This window comes from Ylistrum balloti, unplaced genomic scaffold (genome assembly GCF_031769215.1).
Source record: "Ylistrum balloti isolate Yb309-2 unplaced genomic scaffold, AGI_CSIRO_Ybal_v1 Utg370512, whole genome shotgun sequence".
Lineage (NCBI taxonomy): Eukaryota > Metazoa > Mollusca > Bivalvia > Pectinida > Pectinidae > Ylistrum > Ylistrum balloti.
In genome coordinates, this window is record NW_026782330.1 from 1,172,874 (window position 1) to 1,189,198 (window position 16,325).

A 16,325-nucleotide genomic window follows, 5' to 3' on the forward strand; every position below is an offset into this window, starting at 1 on the left:
AACGGACTAATTATTATGATCTGATAAAATAAATATAATTTGACTGGAAGGTTAATAAATTTTAATGTGATTAAAGTTTCACCACCGAATAGCATAGAAATAAAAATCACAAAACGTATTTATGATATTTCCAGGTAGGTTTTTTTTTCCCGTCATGCATTTACCTTGACGGTTTCCGCTTCCACTGTAAACATGCGTGAGGAAGGAGAGATCTGGTCCGAAGTACAACGGTTAAAATTACAGGCTGGTATTTATGGTAATAATGAAACTTACATTGTTCTTAGTCTCATAAAGGTGAAGTTATTGTATTACACAAACCAGTGTTTATGAAGATCACCCTTTTGTTCTGAACGGGATTCATCGTTTCGGTAGAAATCACGTAATAAAAGAAATATTTTAATGCTGATCGTTTGACACGAACCTGTTATCTTCGATTGAAAATTGGTTTTAGTGAGCTTTGTAAATACGAATTACAGACATCTCCAACCCATTTCGCTCTAAATTTTATTCAGTATGCCTATTTTGAAAACTATTTAGCCCAAAATTTGCAACCATATCGCCACATCCAATTTCACCCCAAAAAGCTATATCGACTTTCAAGTTTACTCTCCGATAAAAACATAACAATTGTTTTAATGATGAACACTTGTTCTTTTTAAATGATAATAAATTGAATAATTTGCCAGGGTTTCATCATTTGAGACAATCTGAAAAGTTTTATTTCAGAAGCGTGTTTTTTTTTTAATTTGTTGTATGTTTCGCAAGATTTTAACAAAACGTCGTCACATACAAATGTACCAATAAAAAGCATCTAAATTGAGAACTTTTCGATAGCAAAAGATACTTTGCTTTAAAAAAGAAAGGATTTTGTAGTCAAAATATGGTGAAAGACAATATATTATAGAATAAGTCGGATTTGTAAAGGCGGTGCTTATATGTTTAACAAGTTTTCATTATTAAAATCAGAAAGTTCTCTCCCACCGATTTCTTTTCTCTTTGCTATTGAGAGTTTTCGTTCTGTTAACTAACAAATTATAATATGCTTTAGAACCTTCAGTTTTTTTTAAGCAAAAGGAGGGTAAAGTTATAATCACTGTTGAGGCTATTTTGTTATACATTGTAATTCAGAAAATCAATATAAATATAAATGTTTAAATGAAATTCTTATTAAAGTCACAATATCTTACATAAACTGTATTTTTCTGGAACCCCAAATACTTGATTATGATCAATTTCAAACAGTTATCGAAAGAACATCCACATCTTGCAAAATTAATATAGTTGAGAGACGGGACAGGTTGTTCGCCAAATCGGGACCTTTCGACTGCTTCCGCGTACGATACGATGTCTAATGGAAAGTGACGAAAGTTCCCGAAGGTCAACCTGGAAATCAGGTACATCGGAGAACAAACATGCTCTCATCTTGTAATTTTTCAACGAGATATTTGTTATATGTTTTTCAAACCATTAACGTATATGTTTGTTAAATTCATTTGAATTATTTAAGACTTTAAGTATGATTTCACTTCCACACGGAAGCTTAAAAAGATATTTTGTCTGTCAAAATCATTTTAATCCATTCAACGGGTCGGCAGTTTTCATTGCGTGCTGCGGCAAGTGTATTGTGGGTAATGAAGTTCCAGCCACACTTCCGTTTAAAGTTGATCGTATGGGCAGCTTGTTGGAGTGGAATTATCACACATAATACCATAAAGCGCTCACTGCGCTCGCTAATATGTTTGGGTTATGTTACATCTACACAACATGGCCATTGATCTTTGCAATAGCATGCAACAAAAGTCAATGACGGGGATGACGTCAGTTTCATACTAGTGCCAATTTCCCCCTGAAATTTGTTTAATGAACGTCGTTGGAGGTAGGTCAAGGTTCCCTAATCTACCATCTACCTCTGTAGAGGAAGCTTGGCTCCTTCCTGATATATAGATATATCAATATTTATCATCGATATTTATCATCAATATTAATCATATCTACCATCGATATCTATCATATTTATCATCAATATCTATCATATTTATCATCGATATTTATGAAAAAGCTAAATCAAACATGGCAATGAAATCATCCTGATACAAACCAGTATTTATTTGGATTTAAACACTTCTTGTAACAGAAGTATAAATTATGTACAGTGCTTAAATATGAACTTTCAATGAGGCCAAACAGTTTTGAAACATTTTAAATCCACTTGGAGATCCAGGTTTCTGTGGCTCTCAGATAATTGTCGGAAATTTGTAAAACTTGTCCATCAATGTCAGTAATTCCTATGGTCCTGCATTCCTAACCCTACTGTTAGTACCACGTTCTTGTCAACCACCCGCTTAAGTTTGGATCTATGAAACCAGGATAGCCATCAATACCTGACTGTCGGACATAAGCCTGGACATGTCATGTCTAGAACTTCAATACAAAATATAATTATGTTTTGAATGATACAATTAATGACATTTCGTAGAAACATCTTGATCCATTGCTTTTCCTGTAGCTGGAACAAACATCACATCGGAACAATAGGTATATAATATTCACAAAAGATATATTTTCTAGTAAATGGCCCTATACCTACATCATGTTGACTTATGGCTTCACTTTCTTCTTGGATTGCTACAACAAATCTTTGATTCAAACAAAAAAACATGCTGACCTCAAAAGAAGATGCATTTAAGGGTAACTGACCCAAGAAAAAACATGACCTGTTTGTTTATTTTGCTTACAACAAACCATATGTGTATAGAAAAATAGATCATGGGCCTGAAAAGATGTTATGAAAACAACAGTATTATATGGCAAGTAAACTTTACATACAATAACATCACTTAACTTAAACTTAATTAATTCAGAATTAAAAAATACATACATGTCAGTGCTACCTTAATGTTCCTTAACCATTATAAATTGGTTGGGGTGTTCTGAAACAAATTTTGGTCAAAATAGTTTGGGTCGAAACGGTTTTCGGGGCGGGGGAACATCTGACACCCCAAAATACAGATCACTTGATCCACATTTATTGAGTAACAACCACAATAGTAAAGAAGTGGACATGTACAGACAAATATGGCCTTACTGCAAAAACAGTCCTAGCAGGAATGGCCGACCTTTATTTAACCTTAGGTTAACACTACTCTGATGCATCACATTGATTAAAAATGTTTTGTCGTCATTTCTACACTAGGATTCTTAAGACTAATAATGCAAGTAATGTTAAAAAATTTTGATTTAGTGTGATCCAGTTTTTACTCCCAGGGAAACTTTGTATCACTTTGATGGAAATGAAATACTGTTAGGGATAACCTGAGACATATTTTCTTGCTATGAGGGTGATGCAAACTCCATATCCAGCAATGTGAAATCTTCATTTCACACCAATTATGAGTTCCATTTGAAAAAATCTGATTTAATTGAAGACCAAACTTATTTTTTGAGGTAAAAAGATAAACTTGATATCTCAATTGATGAAAAAATATTTTTAATTACAGATTTACAAATTTAATCCTGCTTACCTAAATGACCTATGGCATCTTCTTATAAACAATTTATATATTTTTTATACAACTACGTTCTCAACAAAATCATTTTGTTTAATTTCTTTAATAACAGGGTAAACATAAACAGACAAAATCTTGGTAACATACCTTATGAAGGTCTTTGTTTTCACCAGAGCTTTTTATGAAGTGAGACTGTTTTAACCTAGATTTGTCTAGATGATGTGCTTCCTAATTGCCTATAATTATGGGGTAAGAATAACAGGTATTTATCATAGCTCCAGGTAATTTCTAATGAAATGAAAGGCTGACAGGTGGCCATCTTTAAAAAGAAAAGTTTGTTATTACTATTTCTTGAGAAGGACTATATGGATGTTCCATAGATTTGCTAAGTTGGTTTTCAATGGACCATTGAAAAAGTAGATTTTCTGTGGACCATTGAAAGAGTAGATTTTGCGTGGACCATTAAAAAAGTAGATTTTCTGTGGATCATTGAAAAACAAAGTTGCTGACAGTCAACCATCTTTGATTTTACTTTTAAGATTATTTCCCGTTATCTTCAGAGGAATTCTCAAATTGCATATAACAATAAAGAGCAAGAAGGGACAAGAAGAAAGAAGAGAAAAAATCCAACAGTTTAAAACCAAGTAAATTTCTGACAAGGGTAGATGTCAAAATTCCACTCAGATCTCATTTCACATAGTAATATTTTTTTGATATGTTACAGCAACAAAAAAACCTCTTTTGTAGTACTCTGGTGACTGTTATGACTCTTAGGCCTCTTGTTTAATAATCATTGAAAGAAAGTTTTTATCCATTTTCAGAAGTACAGTCATCATGGCCGACGCTGATACATGGACTTGTGACCAGGTTGCCGATTGGTTGGAAAAGAATAACTTCAGCCAATACAAGACTTTGTTCAGAATAAAACACAAGATTGATGGAAAGGTGTTACTAACACTTAGTGAGACAGATCTGCGTCAGCCTCCTCTCCAGTTAGCAATTTTAGGAGATATCAAGCGATTAATGTTATGTATTTATGATTTACAATCAGAATGCAATTCTGCTTTCCCCATTAACAGCCAGGAAAATATACAATACAGGAAAAATAAAGGTTTTAATTCTTCATTAAAGTCGAAGAGAAGAACGAAAATCAGTCACTCTGATAGTGAAGACTCTGGGTCTGGAGATGATAATGAATACTTACCTAGACAACGTTACCACTCGGATAGAAGTCCTCGACCCTCTAAACATCTAGACTCAGAAATATGGAAAACACTGCTGGGATTCCTCTATGCATTTTCAGTATTCTTGGTGACTTCTTTTGTAATGGTTGTGGTACATGATAGAGTTCCTGACACTGATAAGTACCCACCCCTTCCTGACATATTCCTAGATAATATTCCCTATACACCATGGGCATTTGAAGCCTGTGAGGTCATTGCTGTCTGCCTAGGTACAATATGGAGTATTGTGCTGGTGTTCCATAAGCACAGGTAAGTCTTTGTTTGGTAATAATGTGTTGCGACATATTTTTGGTGAAGCCACAGTGATCTGCAAGTGGAAAAGGAGAAATCCTAAGGATTGTCGCACATGACCGCATGTTGTAGATATAAAGTTAGAACATAAGACACAAGTGTATTCTCATATTGGACAATACTTTGAATTAATATCCCCTCTACAATTTAATGGTCTGAAGTGATGGGGTGACTATGTTACTATAATGATGATGCTAATAACTGCCTGCATCTAATCACTACTGAAGAGAATGTTCATGGTCACCTCGAGGGTTGTTCATTATGATGAAATTTGAAATGGCTGTTTTCATCTAAATGAAAAATGATTTGCTTTATAAAAAAAAAAAAAAGAGTTTCTTTTTAAAATTTTCCCGATTCCCACTAATTACAACTCTTTAAGATCTAATCTTATCTTCCATCATTTATCCTATACGAGTTGTTTCCCCTTAAACATTGTATGAAATGAGAAGCCTGCTGTGCTTGATATTACTTTGATGTCCGCTTCTCCTCTCAGACTTTGACTGGCAGAGGGCATGTCATATTTCTTGTTTTGTATATAATTTGATGTGTTCTGTTTGTTTTAGATTTATTTTACTGAGGAGGGCTTTCTCTATCATCGGCACAGTTTATCTCCTTCGCTGTATCACCATGCTGATAACTTCTTTGTCTGTGCCTAGTCCCCATCTTCATTGTGAAGGAAAGGTAAGATATCTCTGTCCACACCTAGCCCCTATCTTCATTGTGAGGGAAAGGTAAGATAACTCTGTCTACACCTAGCCCCTATCTTCATTGTGAGGGAAAGGTAAGATAACTCTGTCCACACCTAGCCCCTATCTTCATTGTGATGGAAAGGTAAGATAACTCTGTCCACACCTAGCCCCTATCTTCATTGTGATGGAAAGGTAAGATAACTCTGTCTACACCTAGCCCCCATCTTCATTGTGAGAGAAAGGTAAGATAACTCTGTCCACACCTAGTCCCCATTTTCATTGTGAGGGAAAGGTAAGATAACTCTGTCTATACCTAGCCCCCATCTTTATTGTGAGGGAAAGGTAAGATATCTCTGTCCACACCTAGCCCCTATCTTCATTGTGAGGGAAAGGTAAGATAACTCTGTCTACACCTAGCCCCCATCTTCATTGTGAGGGAAAGGTAAGATAACTCTGTCCACACCTAGTCCCCATTTTCATTGTGAGGGAAAGGTAAGATAACTCTGTCTATACCTAGCCCCCATCTTTATTGTGAGGGAAAGGTAAGATATCTCTGTCCACACCTAGCCCCTATCTTCATTGTGAGGGAAAGGTAAGATAACTCTGTCTACACCTAGGCCTATTGACATGTTTTTTGTCTCTTTCACTCCTTCTATGTCTGGCTATTGTCTCACTGACAAATGTCAGTGTTCTGGCTACGTGGCATCTTCATTATGAAGGGAAGATAAGGTAACGTTTTGAACACCTAGCCACACAAATGAACTATGATAACGAACTTTGAATTTACTTTTTTTGTAAAGCATTTATGAAAGTAAATAATGGTAAAAAAAACAAATGAATTTTGCATGCAGTTAACTTTGTTGTTCAAGATATGCAGATGTGATTCACATGACAAGTGTTTAAGTTGTTCACAGCTACGTCAATGTAAAATGAAAAAAAAAAAACCATGAAAAAGAACAAATAATGGGGAACATGTTGAAGGGGAGATAACAAACCTCACACGCCTTTTGTAAGTCTGGACTCCAGTTAAAACTTCACAATAGCTAAATATGTTAGGATTACCAATATGATGATTCAGATAATTAAGAAATTAGTTGTTTAAAGTATGTATGTCTTTACAGATGTATGGCGACATTTGGGCTAAGGCACAGCGTACCATGGAGATCTGGATGGGGATGGGCATGTCTTTGTCAGGGGTGAGAACATGTGGAGATTACATGTTCAGTGGACACACTGTTTGTATTACTCTCCTCAATTTCTTTATCACTGAATGTAAGTACCATACCATATATGGAAAACACTTGATTGGTTAATATCAAAGAAGCCTTTTCCTTGAGTAGCAACATTCAGGTTTTTATTAGCCCTCATTGTCACACCATATAGTCTGATCCAATCAGGTTTTTATTAGCCCTCATTGTCACACCATGTAGTCTGATCCAATGAGGTTTTTATTAGCCCTCATTGTCACACCATGTAGTCTGATCCAATGAGGTTTTTATTAGCCCTCATTGTCACACCATGTAGTCTGATCCAATGAGGTTTTTATTAGCCCTCATTGTCACACCATGTAGTCTGATCCAATCAGGTTTTTATTAGCCCTCATTGTCACACCATGTAGTGTGATCCAATGAGGTTTTTATTAGCCCTCATTGTCACACCATGTAGTCTGATCCAATGAGGTTTTTATTAGCCCTCATTGTCACACCATGTAGTCTGATCCAATGAGGTTTTTATTAGCCCTCATTGTCACACCATGTAGTCTGATCCAATGAGGTTTTTATTAGCCCTCATTGTCACACCATGTAGTCTGATCCAATGAGGTTTTTATTAGCCCTCATTGTCACACCATGTAGTCTGATGTAGTCTGATCCAATGAGGTTTTTATTAGCCCTCATTGTCACACCATGTAGTCTGATCCAATGAGGTTTTTATTAGCCCTCATTGTCACACCATGTAGTCTGATCCAATGAGGTTTTTATTAGCCCTCATTGTCACACCATGTAGTCTGATCCAATCAGGTTTTTATTAGCCCTCATTGTCACACCATGTAGTCTGATCCAATGAGGTTTTTATTAGCCCTCATTGTCACACCATGTAGTCTGATCCAATGAGGTTTTTATTAGCCCTCATTGTCACACCATGTAGTCTGATCCAATGAGGTTTTTATTAGCCCTCATTGTCACACCATGTAGTCTGATCCAATGAGGTTTTTATTAGCCCTCATTGTCACACCATGTAGTCTGATCCAATGAGGTTTTTATTAGCCCTCATTGTCACACCATGTAGTCTGATCCAATCCAGGTTTTTATTAGCCCTCATTGTCACACCATTGTCACACCATTGTGATCCAATGAGGTTTTTATTGCCCTCATTGTCACACCATGTAGTCTGATCCAATGAGGTTTTTATTAGCCCTCTTTGTCACACCATGTAGTCTGATCCAATGAGGTTTTTATTAGCCCTCATTGTCACACCATGTAGTCTGATCCAATGAGGTTTTTATTAGCCCTCATTGTCACACCATGTAGTCTGATCCAATGAGGTTTTTATTAGCCCTCATTGTCACACCATGTAGTCTGATCCAATGAGGTTTTTATTAGCCCTCATTGTCACACCATGTAGTCTGATCCAATGAGGTTTTTATTAGCCCTCATTGTCACACCATGTAGTCTGATCCAATCAGGTTTTTCAGGTTTTTATTAGCCCTCATTGTCACACCATGTAGTGTGATCCAATCTGCCCTCATTGTCACACCAATCCAATGAGGTTTTTATTAGCTGATCCTAGCCCTCATTGTCACACCATGTAGTCTGATCCAATGAGGTTTTTATTAGCCCTCATTGTCACACCATGTAGTCTGATCCAATGAGGTTTTTATTAGCCCTCATTGTCACACCATGTAGTCTGATCCAATGAGGTTTTTATTAGCCCTCATTGTCACACCATGTAGTCTGATCCAATGAGGTTTTTATTAGCCCTCATTGTCACACCATGTAGTCTGATCCAATGAGGTTTTTATTAGCCCTCATTGTCACACCACACCATGCCCTCATTGTCTGATCACAATGCCCTCATTGTCACACCATGTAGTCTGATCCAATGAGGTTTTTATTAGCCCTCATTGTCACACCATGTAGTCTGATCCAATGAGGTTTTTATTAGCCCTCATTGTCACACCATGTAGTCTGATCCAATGAGGTTTTTATTAGCCCTCATTGTCACACCATGTAGTCTGATCCAATGAGGTTTTTATTAGCCCTCATTGTCACACCATGTAGTCTGATCCAATGAGGTTTTTATTAGCCCTCATTGTCACACCATGTAGTCTGATCCAATGAGGTTTTTATTAGCCCTCATTGTCACACCATGTAGTCTGATCCAATGAGGTTTTTATTAGCCCTCATTGTCACACCATGTAGTCTGATCCAATGAGGTTTTTATTAGCCCTCATTGTCACACCATGTAGTGTGATCCAATCAGGTTTTTATTAGCCCTCATTGTCACACCATGTAGTCTGATCCAATGAGGTTTTTATTAGCCCTCATTGTCACACCATGTAGTCTGATCCAATCAGGTTTTTATTAGCCCTCATTGTCACACCATGTAGTCTGATCCAATCAGGTTTTTATTAGCCCTCATTGTCACACCATGTAGTGTGATCCAATCAGGTTTTTATTAGCCCTCATTGTCACACCATGTAGTGTGATCCAATCAGGTTTTTATTAGCCCTCATTGTCACACCATGTAGTCTGATCCAATGAGGTTTTTATTAGCCCTCATTGTCACACCATGTAGTGTGATCCAATGAGGTTTTTATTAGCCCTCATTGTCACACCATGTAGTGTGATCCTATCAAGTTTTTTTCCTGTAGGTTCTGGGTGGGGGGAAAGATTTATCACTATGTCTCACAAATTATCAGAGGTGAAAAGTTCAAACTTTAGCGATGTGCTATCTCTTTGGTCCTTAGTCCTTCCTAAGTGATGATGAGGTTTACAATTGGTTACTATATTCTAGTAGTATACATTTCTGAGGGGCCAGTATACTATTTCATGTAAGAACATCAAACTTGGTCAGCGGTACATCCTAGGAAGTTAAGAGAATGTCGGTTAAAAATGTAAACATATGACCCATATTTTGACCTTTGACTCTGTTCATGGAAAATCCTTGTTCTAGTTATATCATTTACCCTGTTTCATCTTTGGCAGAAATGACTTACCAAGGTCACTGTAAACTATATCTGCATCTTCAAGCAAATTTCAACAAATAATGTTGTTTTAAGCATACTGCTGTATATCTACTTCTTCATCATATAGGACAATAAATATGCTTTAAAAGAACATCCTGATTAAGAGGAGTGCTGTTTGCATGAACAAAGTCACTATGATCTGCCTTTTGACTTTTAATGCTGTTCAAACCAAATCATGTCTTTAGCAACTACTGTCCTGTTTTATACTGAAGTCACTGTGACCTGTACTTTGAATTTAACCCTATTTAAAGAAAGCGTTTTACTCAGCATCTTTCTTACCCTGTTCGATTGTTGGATTATCACACTTGATGTCGAGGGACATCCTGGGAATGCCTTGGATCATATGGTCACACTTACTATGAACAGTTTACAACAGAAGCTTCAGGTGACTTGTACAATACTAAAACATCCCAAACTGCCCACAAGGTGGACTTCTTTTCCATGCTCTCCCTCTCCTCATTGTTTGAAATGTGAACTTTATGCAGTATTGTGTATATACTTCATTTTAACATTTCTTTTTGACATATTTAGAGACAGATTCAGAAATACATACAGCTATTAAGCATTAAGATTAGGGTCATTGAACATTGTACTGAATGTCCTGAGGTGATACTCAACAGGACGAATCTGGTCCTAACTTTAATATAGGGAGGTTCAAAATCTCTCTGTCAGAGGGCACATAGGGAATATATAGTCTCTGTCTCGTAATTTCAGCTGTATTTTGGCGAAGGTAAAGAAAAATCTTTTTTACTTGTACTTAAAAACACATTGGTAGGTTACAGCCTAATACAGGTAGACACCAAATCAGAGTAGGAGATTGGCTTTCTTTAAATTATTATAGACAATAGGGAAGGAGAGTGAGAGAAGACAGAAGTGTAATGTATCGGTGCGTGGATCATGATATAAAAAGTCACTCTGATAATACCACCATCTAACAGATAATGAAGCACACATTCACAGGAATAATGTGATATTATTAGTTAGTCTGTAAGACAAAACAATAACCTCACTCATTTCTTTTTACAGATACTCCACGACAGGGAAAGTACAACTCGTATTATCTACACATGCTTACATGGGTGGCCAATATGTTTGGCATTTTCTTCATCCTGGCTGCCCATGAACACTACTCCATTGATGTTTTCATCGCCTTCTACATCTCCTCCAGACTTTTTCTCTACTACCATGTCCTTGCCAACAACCGTTCACTTATGCTGCGTGACAAAAAGCGCAGGCGGATATGGTTTCCACTTTTTTCATTCTTTGAATCCAAGTGTGATGGTATTGTGCCTAATGAATTTGAATGGCCGTTCCCAAGCTTGGAAACAATTTTGCTATTTTTCAGAAAGCCTTCAGTTAAAAAACAATGACATGTTTGTCTGTTGAATTGTGCCTGTTACTAGTCACTGTATCACTCAAATTATAAACATGTATCACTTTTAGGACATGTTACAGGAGAAACAGGTTGCTAATAGAGATGGGTGTCTTGTTTGTGTAACTTTTATTAATTGATTGGTTAATTGAGAAAAAAAGTGCTCAGGATATATTGTATTGATATATATCAAATATATATATATATATATATTGAACAAGAATGTTAAAATTAATAACTTGAGTTAAATAAACATGACACCCGTCACCACTAGTTCAGGAATGGCAATATTTAAAAAAAAAAGTGATTTGCAAAATTTATGCATAATGTGATCAATTTGATGTATGGAACATAATGGATACTTTCATTACAGTGTATGTTGTAAATAACATTTCTTAACATTGTAATTGTGTATCCTGGCTTAAAACAAAATGCTTATAACATTACCTGCAGCTGTATGGGATATCCTGACAGGAAGCATGGGATTGTGTACCGTGCCAAGCTCCTGTATGTGGTATAGTGGTGACCAGGACTGTTTACCGTGCCAAGCTCCTGTATGTGGTATAGTAGTGACCAGGACTATTTACCGTGCCAAGCTCCTGTATGTGGTATAGTGGTGACCGGGACTGTTTACCGTGCCAAGCCCCTGTATGTGGTATAGTGGTGACCAGGACTGTTTACTGTGCCAAGTTCCTGTATGTGGTATAGTGCTGACCAATATTAGCCTCTAGATTTGGGACTGTTTACCGTGCCAAGCCCCTGTATGTGGTATAGTGGTGACCGGGACTGTTTACCGTGCCAAGCTCCTGTATGTGGTATAGTGGTGACTGGGACTGTTTACCGTGCCAAGCTCCTGTATGTGGTATAGTGGTGACTGGGACTGTTTACCGTGCCAAGCTCCTGTATGTGGTATAGTGATGACTGGGACTGTTTACCGTGCCAAGCTCCTGTATGTGGTATAGTGGTGACCGGGACTGTTTACCGTGCCAAGCTCCTGTATGTGGTATAGTGATGACTGGGACTATTTACTGTGCCAAGCTCCTGTATGTGGTATAGTGGTGACTGGGACTGTTTACCGTGCCAAGCCCCTGTATGTGGTATAGTGGTGACTGGGACTGTTTACTGTGCCAAGCTCCTGTATGTGGTATAGTGATGACCAATATTAGCCTCTAGATTTGGGACTGTTTACCGTGCCAAGCCCCTGTATGTGGTATAGTGGTGACTGGGACTGTTTACCGTGCCAAGCTCCTGTATGTGGTATAGTGGTGACCGGGACTGTTTACCGTGCCAAGCTCCTGTATGTGGTGTAGTGGTGACTGGGACTGTTTACCGTGCCAAGCTCCTGTATGTGGTATAGTGGTGACCGGGACTGTTTACCGTGCCAAGCTCCTGTATGTGGTATAGTGGTGACCGGGACTGTTTACCGTGCCAAGCTCCTGTATGTGGTGTAGTGGTGACTGGGACTGTTTACCGTGCCAAGCTCCTGTATGTGGTATAGTGGTGACCGGGACTGTTTACCGTGCCAAGCTCCTGTATGTGGTGTAGTGGTGACTGGGACTGTTTACCGTGCCAAGCTCCTGTATGTGGTGTAGTGGTGACTGTGCTTAAAATTTTGACAAAAATAATTAATTATTCATGAACAGATGATACTGTGATTCTTTACATGAAGATTGATTAGGAAATATATGAGTATTGTGGTATGGCTGCCTTTGGTAAGCTTCACAGTCACTGACTGTGCAGGTTGTATAGGATACTATTATATAAGACACTACACAGAACTTTGTTCAGCAGGATGACTAGAAACATCTGTTTATTTAGACTTTAATCTATATATGTTTTTGTTTTAGAGATTGATTACTTCATGTTGAAAAAAAATCTAACAATTTTTATTGGAATTTAGATGGTAAAGGTTGTTATACTTCAAAGCTGTTGTTGTTTATACAGAAATACTCATTTAGAAGAGAAAGCTGATTAGCTCCCTTGGGTCATTACATCCTTCTTGGCATTTTTTTATTTCAACTATTGTTATGGACAAGGTGATAAATGTAAGTTTTATGTCACAAAAAATCATTTATTTCACATTTCAAAATCATCTTGTGCACCCTTATGACTAGAATTCCTTGGTTATAATTAAGTGAGAATCCTGTGTTATTTGTTAGAGATGATACCATGACAATCGTGTGATGTTGTCATCATTGTTGTAGGACATATTGTGTTAGTGTTTTTTCATTGTTTCTTGCCTTATTGGAACAACTTATTGCTTAAATAAAATGTATATATAGGTATTAATAGTATGAAGACAATACAAGCAAAGTAAGGAAGGACTCACAAAGAATTGGTCCTGCCCTCGGGTATTTTACAGTGTTGTCAAGTGGTAGCTTAATCCAAATTATTCTAATGTTCTATCAACTTTTTTATATCGATCTGAAGTTCATCAACTCCAGACCAATGTCAAAAAGTCAACCTTTGACCTTCTTACCTTAGTTTATGCTGACCAATATCTAGTCAAGTATAGAACTTCAGGTTGTAATACTATGGTGTAAATATGAAGTAAATCTTGGTTCTTTGGAAATCTTATATAAATAAGATACACAAAGTCATTACTCCATATACATCTCTAATATTAAATGTAATAGTAAGGGGAGATAACAAATACTAGTTAAAAAAGTATGAATGTTTGTTTGTTTAAATGAAATCACAATCATATTTTATTGGCGGTGATACAAGTACAAAAGTAAATTTTGTAGACCTGGGATTGTAGTCGTAGTATGGTATTAAATTATGTCAACTTTGGATATTTTCATTGTTTCAAATTATGGTACGGTGATTAGAATAGAAATCATGTTTTCAAATTGCTGATATCCAATATTTATTTTGTAAACTTTTATGTACAGCTTGACCAATAGATGCCTTTGTGTAATCAAGAGTGCGTGTCTAACAATTTATCCATTAGAATGTCATTTATGATCAAATGTGTATGGATCATTTTGTTATTTAACTCTCCCTAGCTAAATGAAAAGTGTATTGGATGTAATGAAATGACAATAGTAAGCTGTAAGTGTATTAAACGACTAAGACTGCTCACTCGTGAACTACACTAAGATCAATCATGTGTTATTACATCAACCACTCTGCTCAAATCCATTATTACTCAGTATGTATCACAGTTTATGGAAGCCAGTATTTTAAATTTATCTGTTATCTATGATAATTGCATTTTAAATGGAGAAAGACTCCTGCAAATGTATTTCATTTGATGACATCATTTTAACACCATTCAAATGATACCCCACTATCTGTTTTAGTGAAAGAATATCTACAGAATATCACAAGCGATATATCTATAAAAATGAATAGGGGCATTACAACAACAAAAGTGATGATGTATGGTCTGTTAGATTTGTGTTATATTACATTTTATGACTTTTGAGGTGTGTGAAATTGTTAACAACACAAAATTAAATGTTTGTGATCGTTAAGAGAATTTCAAGAAATATGCATTTATGTGAAGCGACATGTTAGTAACATGTAAACAATATGAAAGAAGAACAATATTACATGGTTTCATTATGATACAAAGGAACAGTTTGTTTTGTGAATGTATTTAGGTTACAGATTATTTATATCTATTTGTGATATATAGAAATCCCTTATGCAATTCTTGGAGGGAAATGCATGTTTTGTTTGTCAACATGTTCTGTTTTTGACAGTGATAAATTATTTAACATGGCTTTGTGATCAAATTGTTATTTTCTGTCTACACTCAGTCATTAAAGATTTCAATATACATATTTATTATTTATTATACTTAAGTGGCGAATAAAAAAATTGTCTTAAGAAATGTGAGATTCATTATTGATTTATTGGCACTCCTGTCCTAAAAGGCCAAGTGAGTTTGTGATGTGGTACAGTGTCCGTTGTCCATCCATCGTCCAGTCTCAACTTTTTCGTTTAAACAACTTCTTCTCAGTGACCACTGGAACAAATCTTTTGATATTTGGCTAGTATGTTCCTAGGATGAAGCCCGACAAAGTTGTGAAAAGAAATGACCTCGACTTTTATTCAAGGTCACAGGGGTCAGATTTGTTAAAACCTTTTAATTACTCCATCTCATGAACTAAAAGGCCTAACATGGAGCACGACAAAGTTTAGGGAAAAATGGCCTTGACCTATGTTCAAGGTAACAGGGTTAGAATTTTTTCAAATCCTTTAAACAACATGTCATGAACTGAAGGGCCTTTAGGCATGATATTTGGCTTGAGTGTTCTAGGATAAAGCTCAAAAAAGCTTGCGAGAAGAAATGACCTAGATTTATATCCAAGGCCACCAGGTAAAGATTTGTTAAAACCCTTAAACGACTACTTCTCATAAGCTTATAGGCCTAGAGGCAGCCTAACGAAGTTTTTGAAAGAAATGACCTTAATATATATTCAAGGTCACACGGGTCAAAAATTGCCAAATGTGACTTTATTAGTAATTAGGGCACTTAATTACCGTGACCTACTTTTCGACAATGGCATATTTTTTGGTCATTTTTTCTAATGAAGGTTTTGAAATATATCATCAAATGACATTTAAGAGAAAAAAACTAAAAAGAAATGTTTTAGTTTGATAACTATTGCAATAATTATGAATTTGATCCCCCAATCGTCCCCCCTATAACAACTGAACAGCCTTGAGCTGACCTTAGATTAATGTCATGTCATTACCGCCTGACTTCAAGTTTTTAATAGACAAAAAATAAAAAGTATTCGTCATGGCCACCAGAAGGCCCAAACTGGCACTCCTCCTTTCATATGTTCACTAGAGTGAAAAGGTAAGCGAATCTAATTCATTTTAAATAACAAGTAGTGTTTTAGGGACATTTAATACCACTGCCAAACACAACGTAATCGTTATATATGATTTCTGAAGATACAGGAAAGTATTGATAATCACGGCCTAGTGTAGTTGTGAATACGAAATTTTAGCATTTTC

General features: G+C 36.3%; 1 protein-coding gene across 1 annotated transcript; it reads left to right on the forward strand.

The window, feature by feature from the left end:
- The first annotated feature begins 205 nt into the window (after positions 1–205).
- LOC132555736 (sphingomyelin synthase-related protein 1-like) lies at positions 206–15,160 on the forward strand. The gene is made up of 5 exons (XM_060220099.1): positions 206–256; positions 4,328–4,999; positions 5,605–5,722; positions 6,852–7,002; positions 11,003–15,160. Exons 2-5 carry the CDS (start codon positions 4,341–4,343, stop codon positions 11,344–11,346), a joined length of 1,272 nt encoding a protein of 423 aa, XP_060076082.1. The 5' UTR covers positions 206–256; positions 4,328–4,340; the 3' UTR covers positions 11,347–15,160.
- The last annotated feature ends 1,165 nt before the right edge of the window (positions 15,161–16,325 follow it).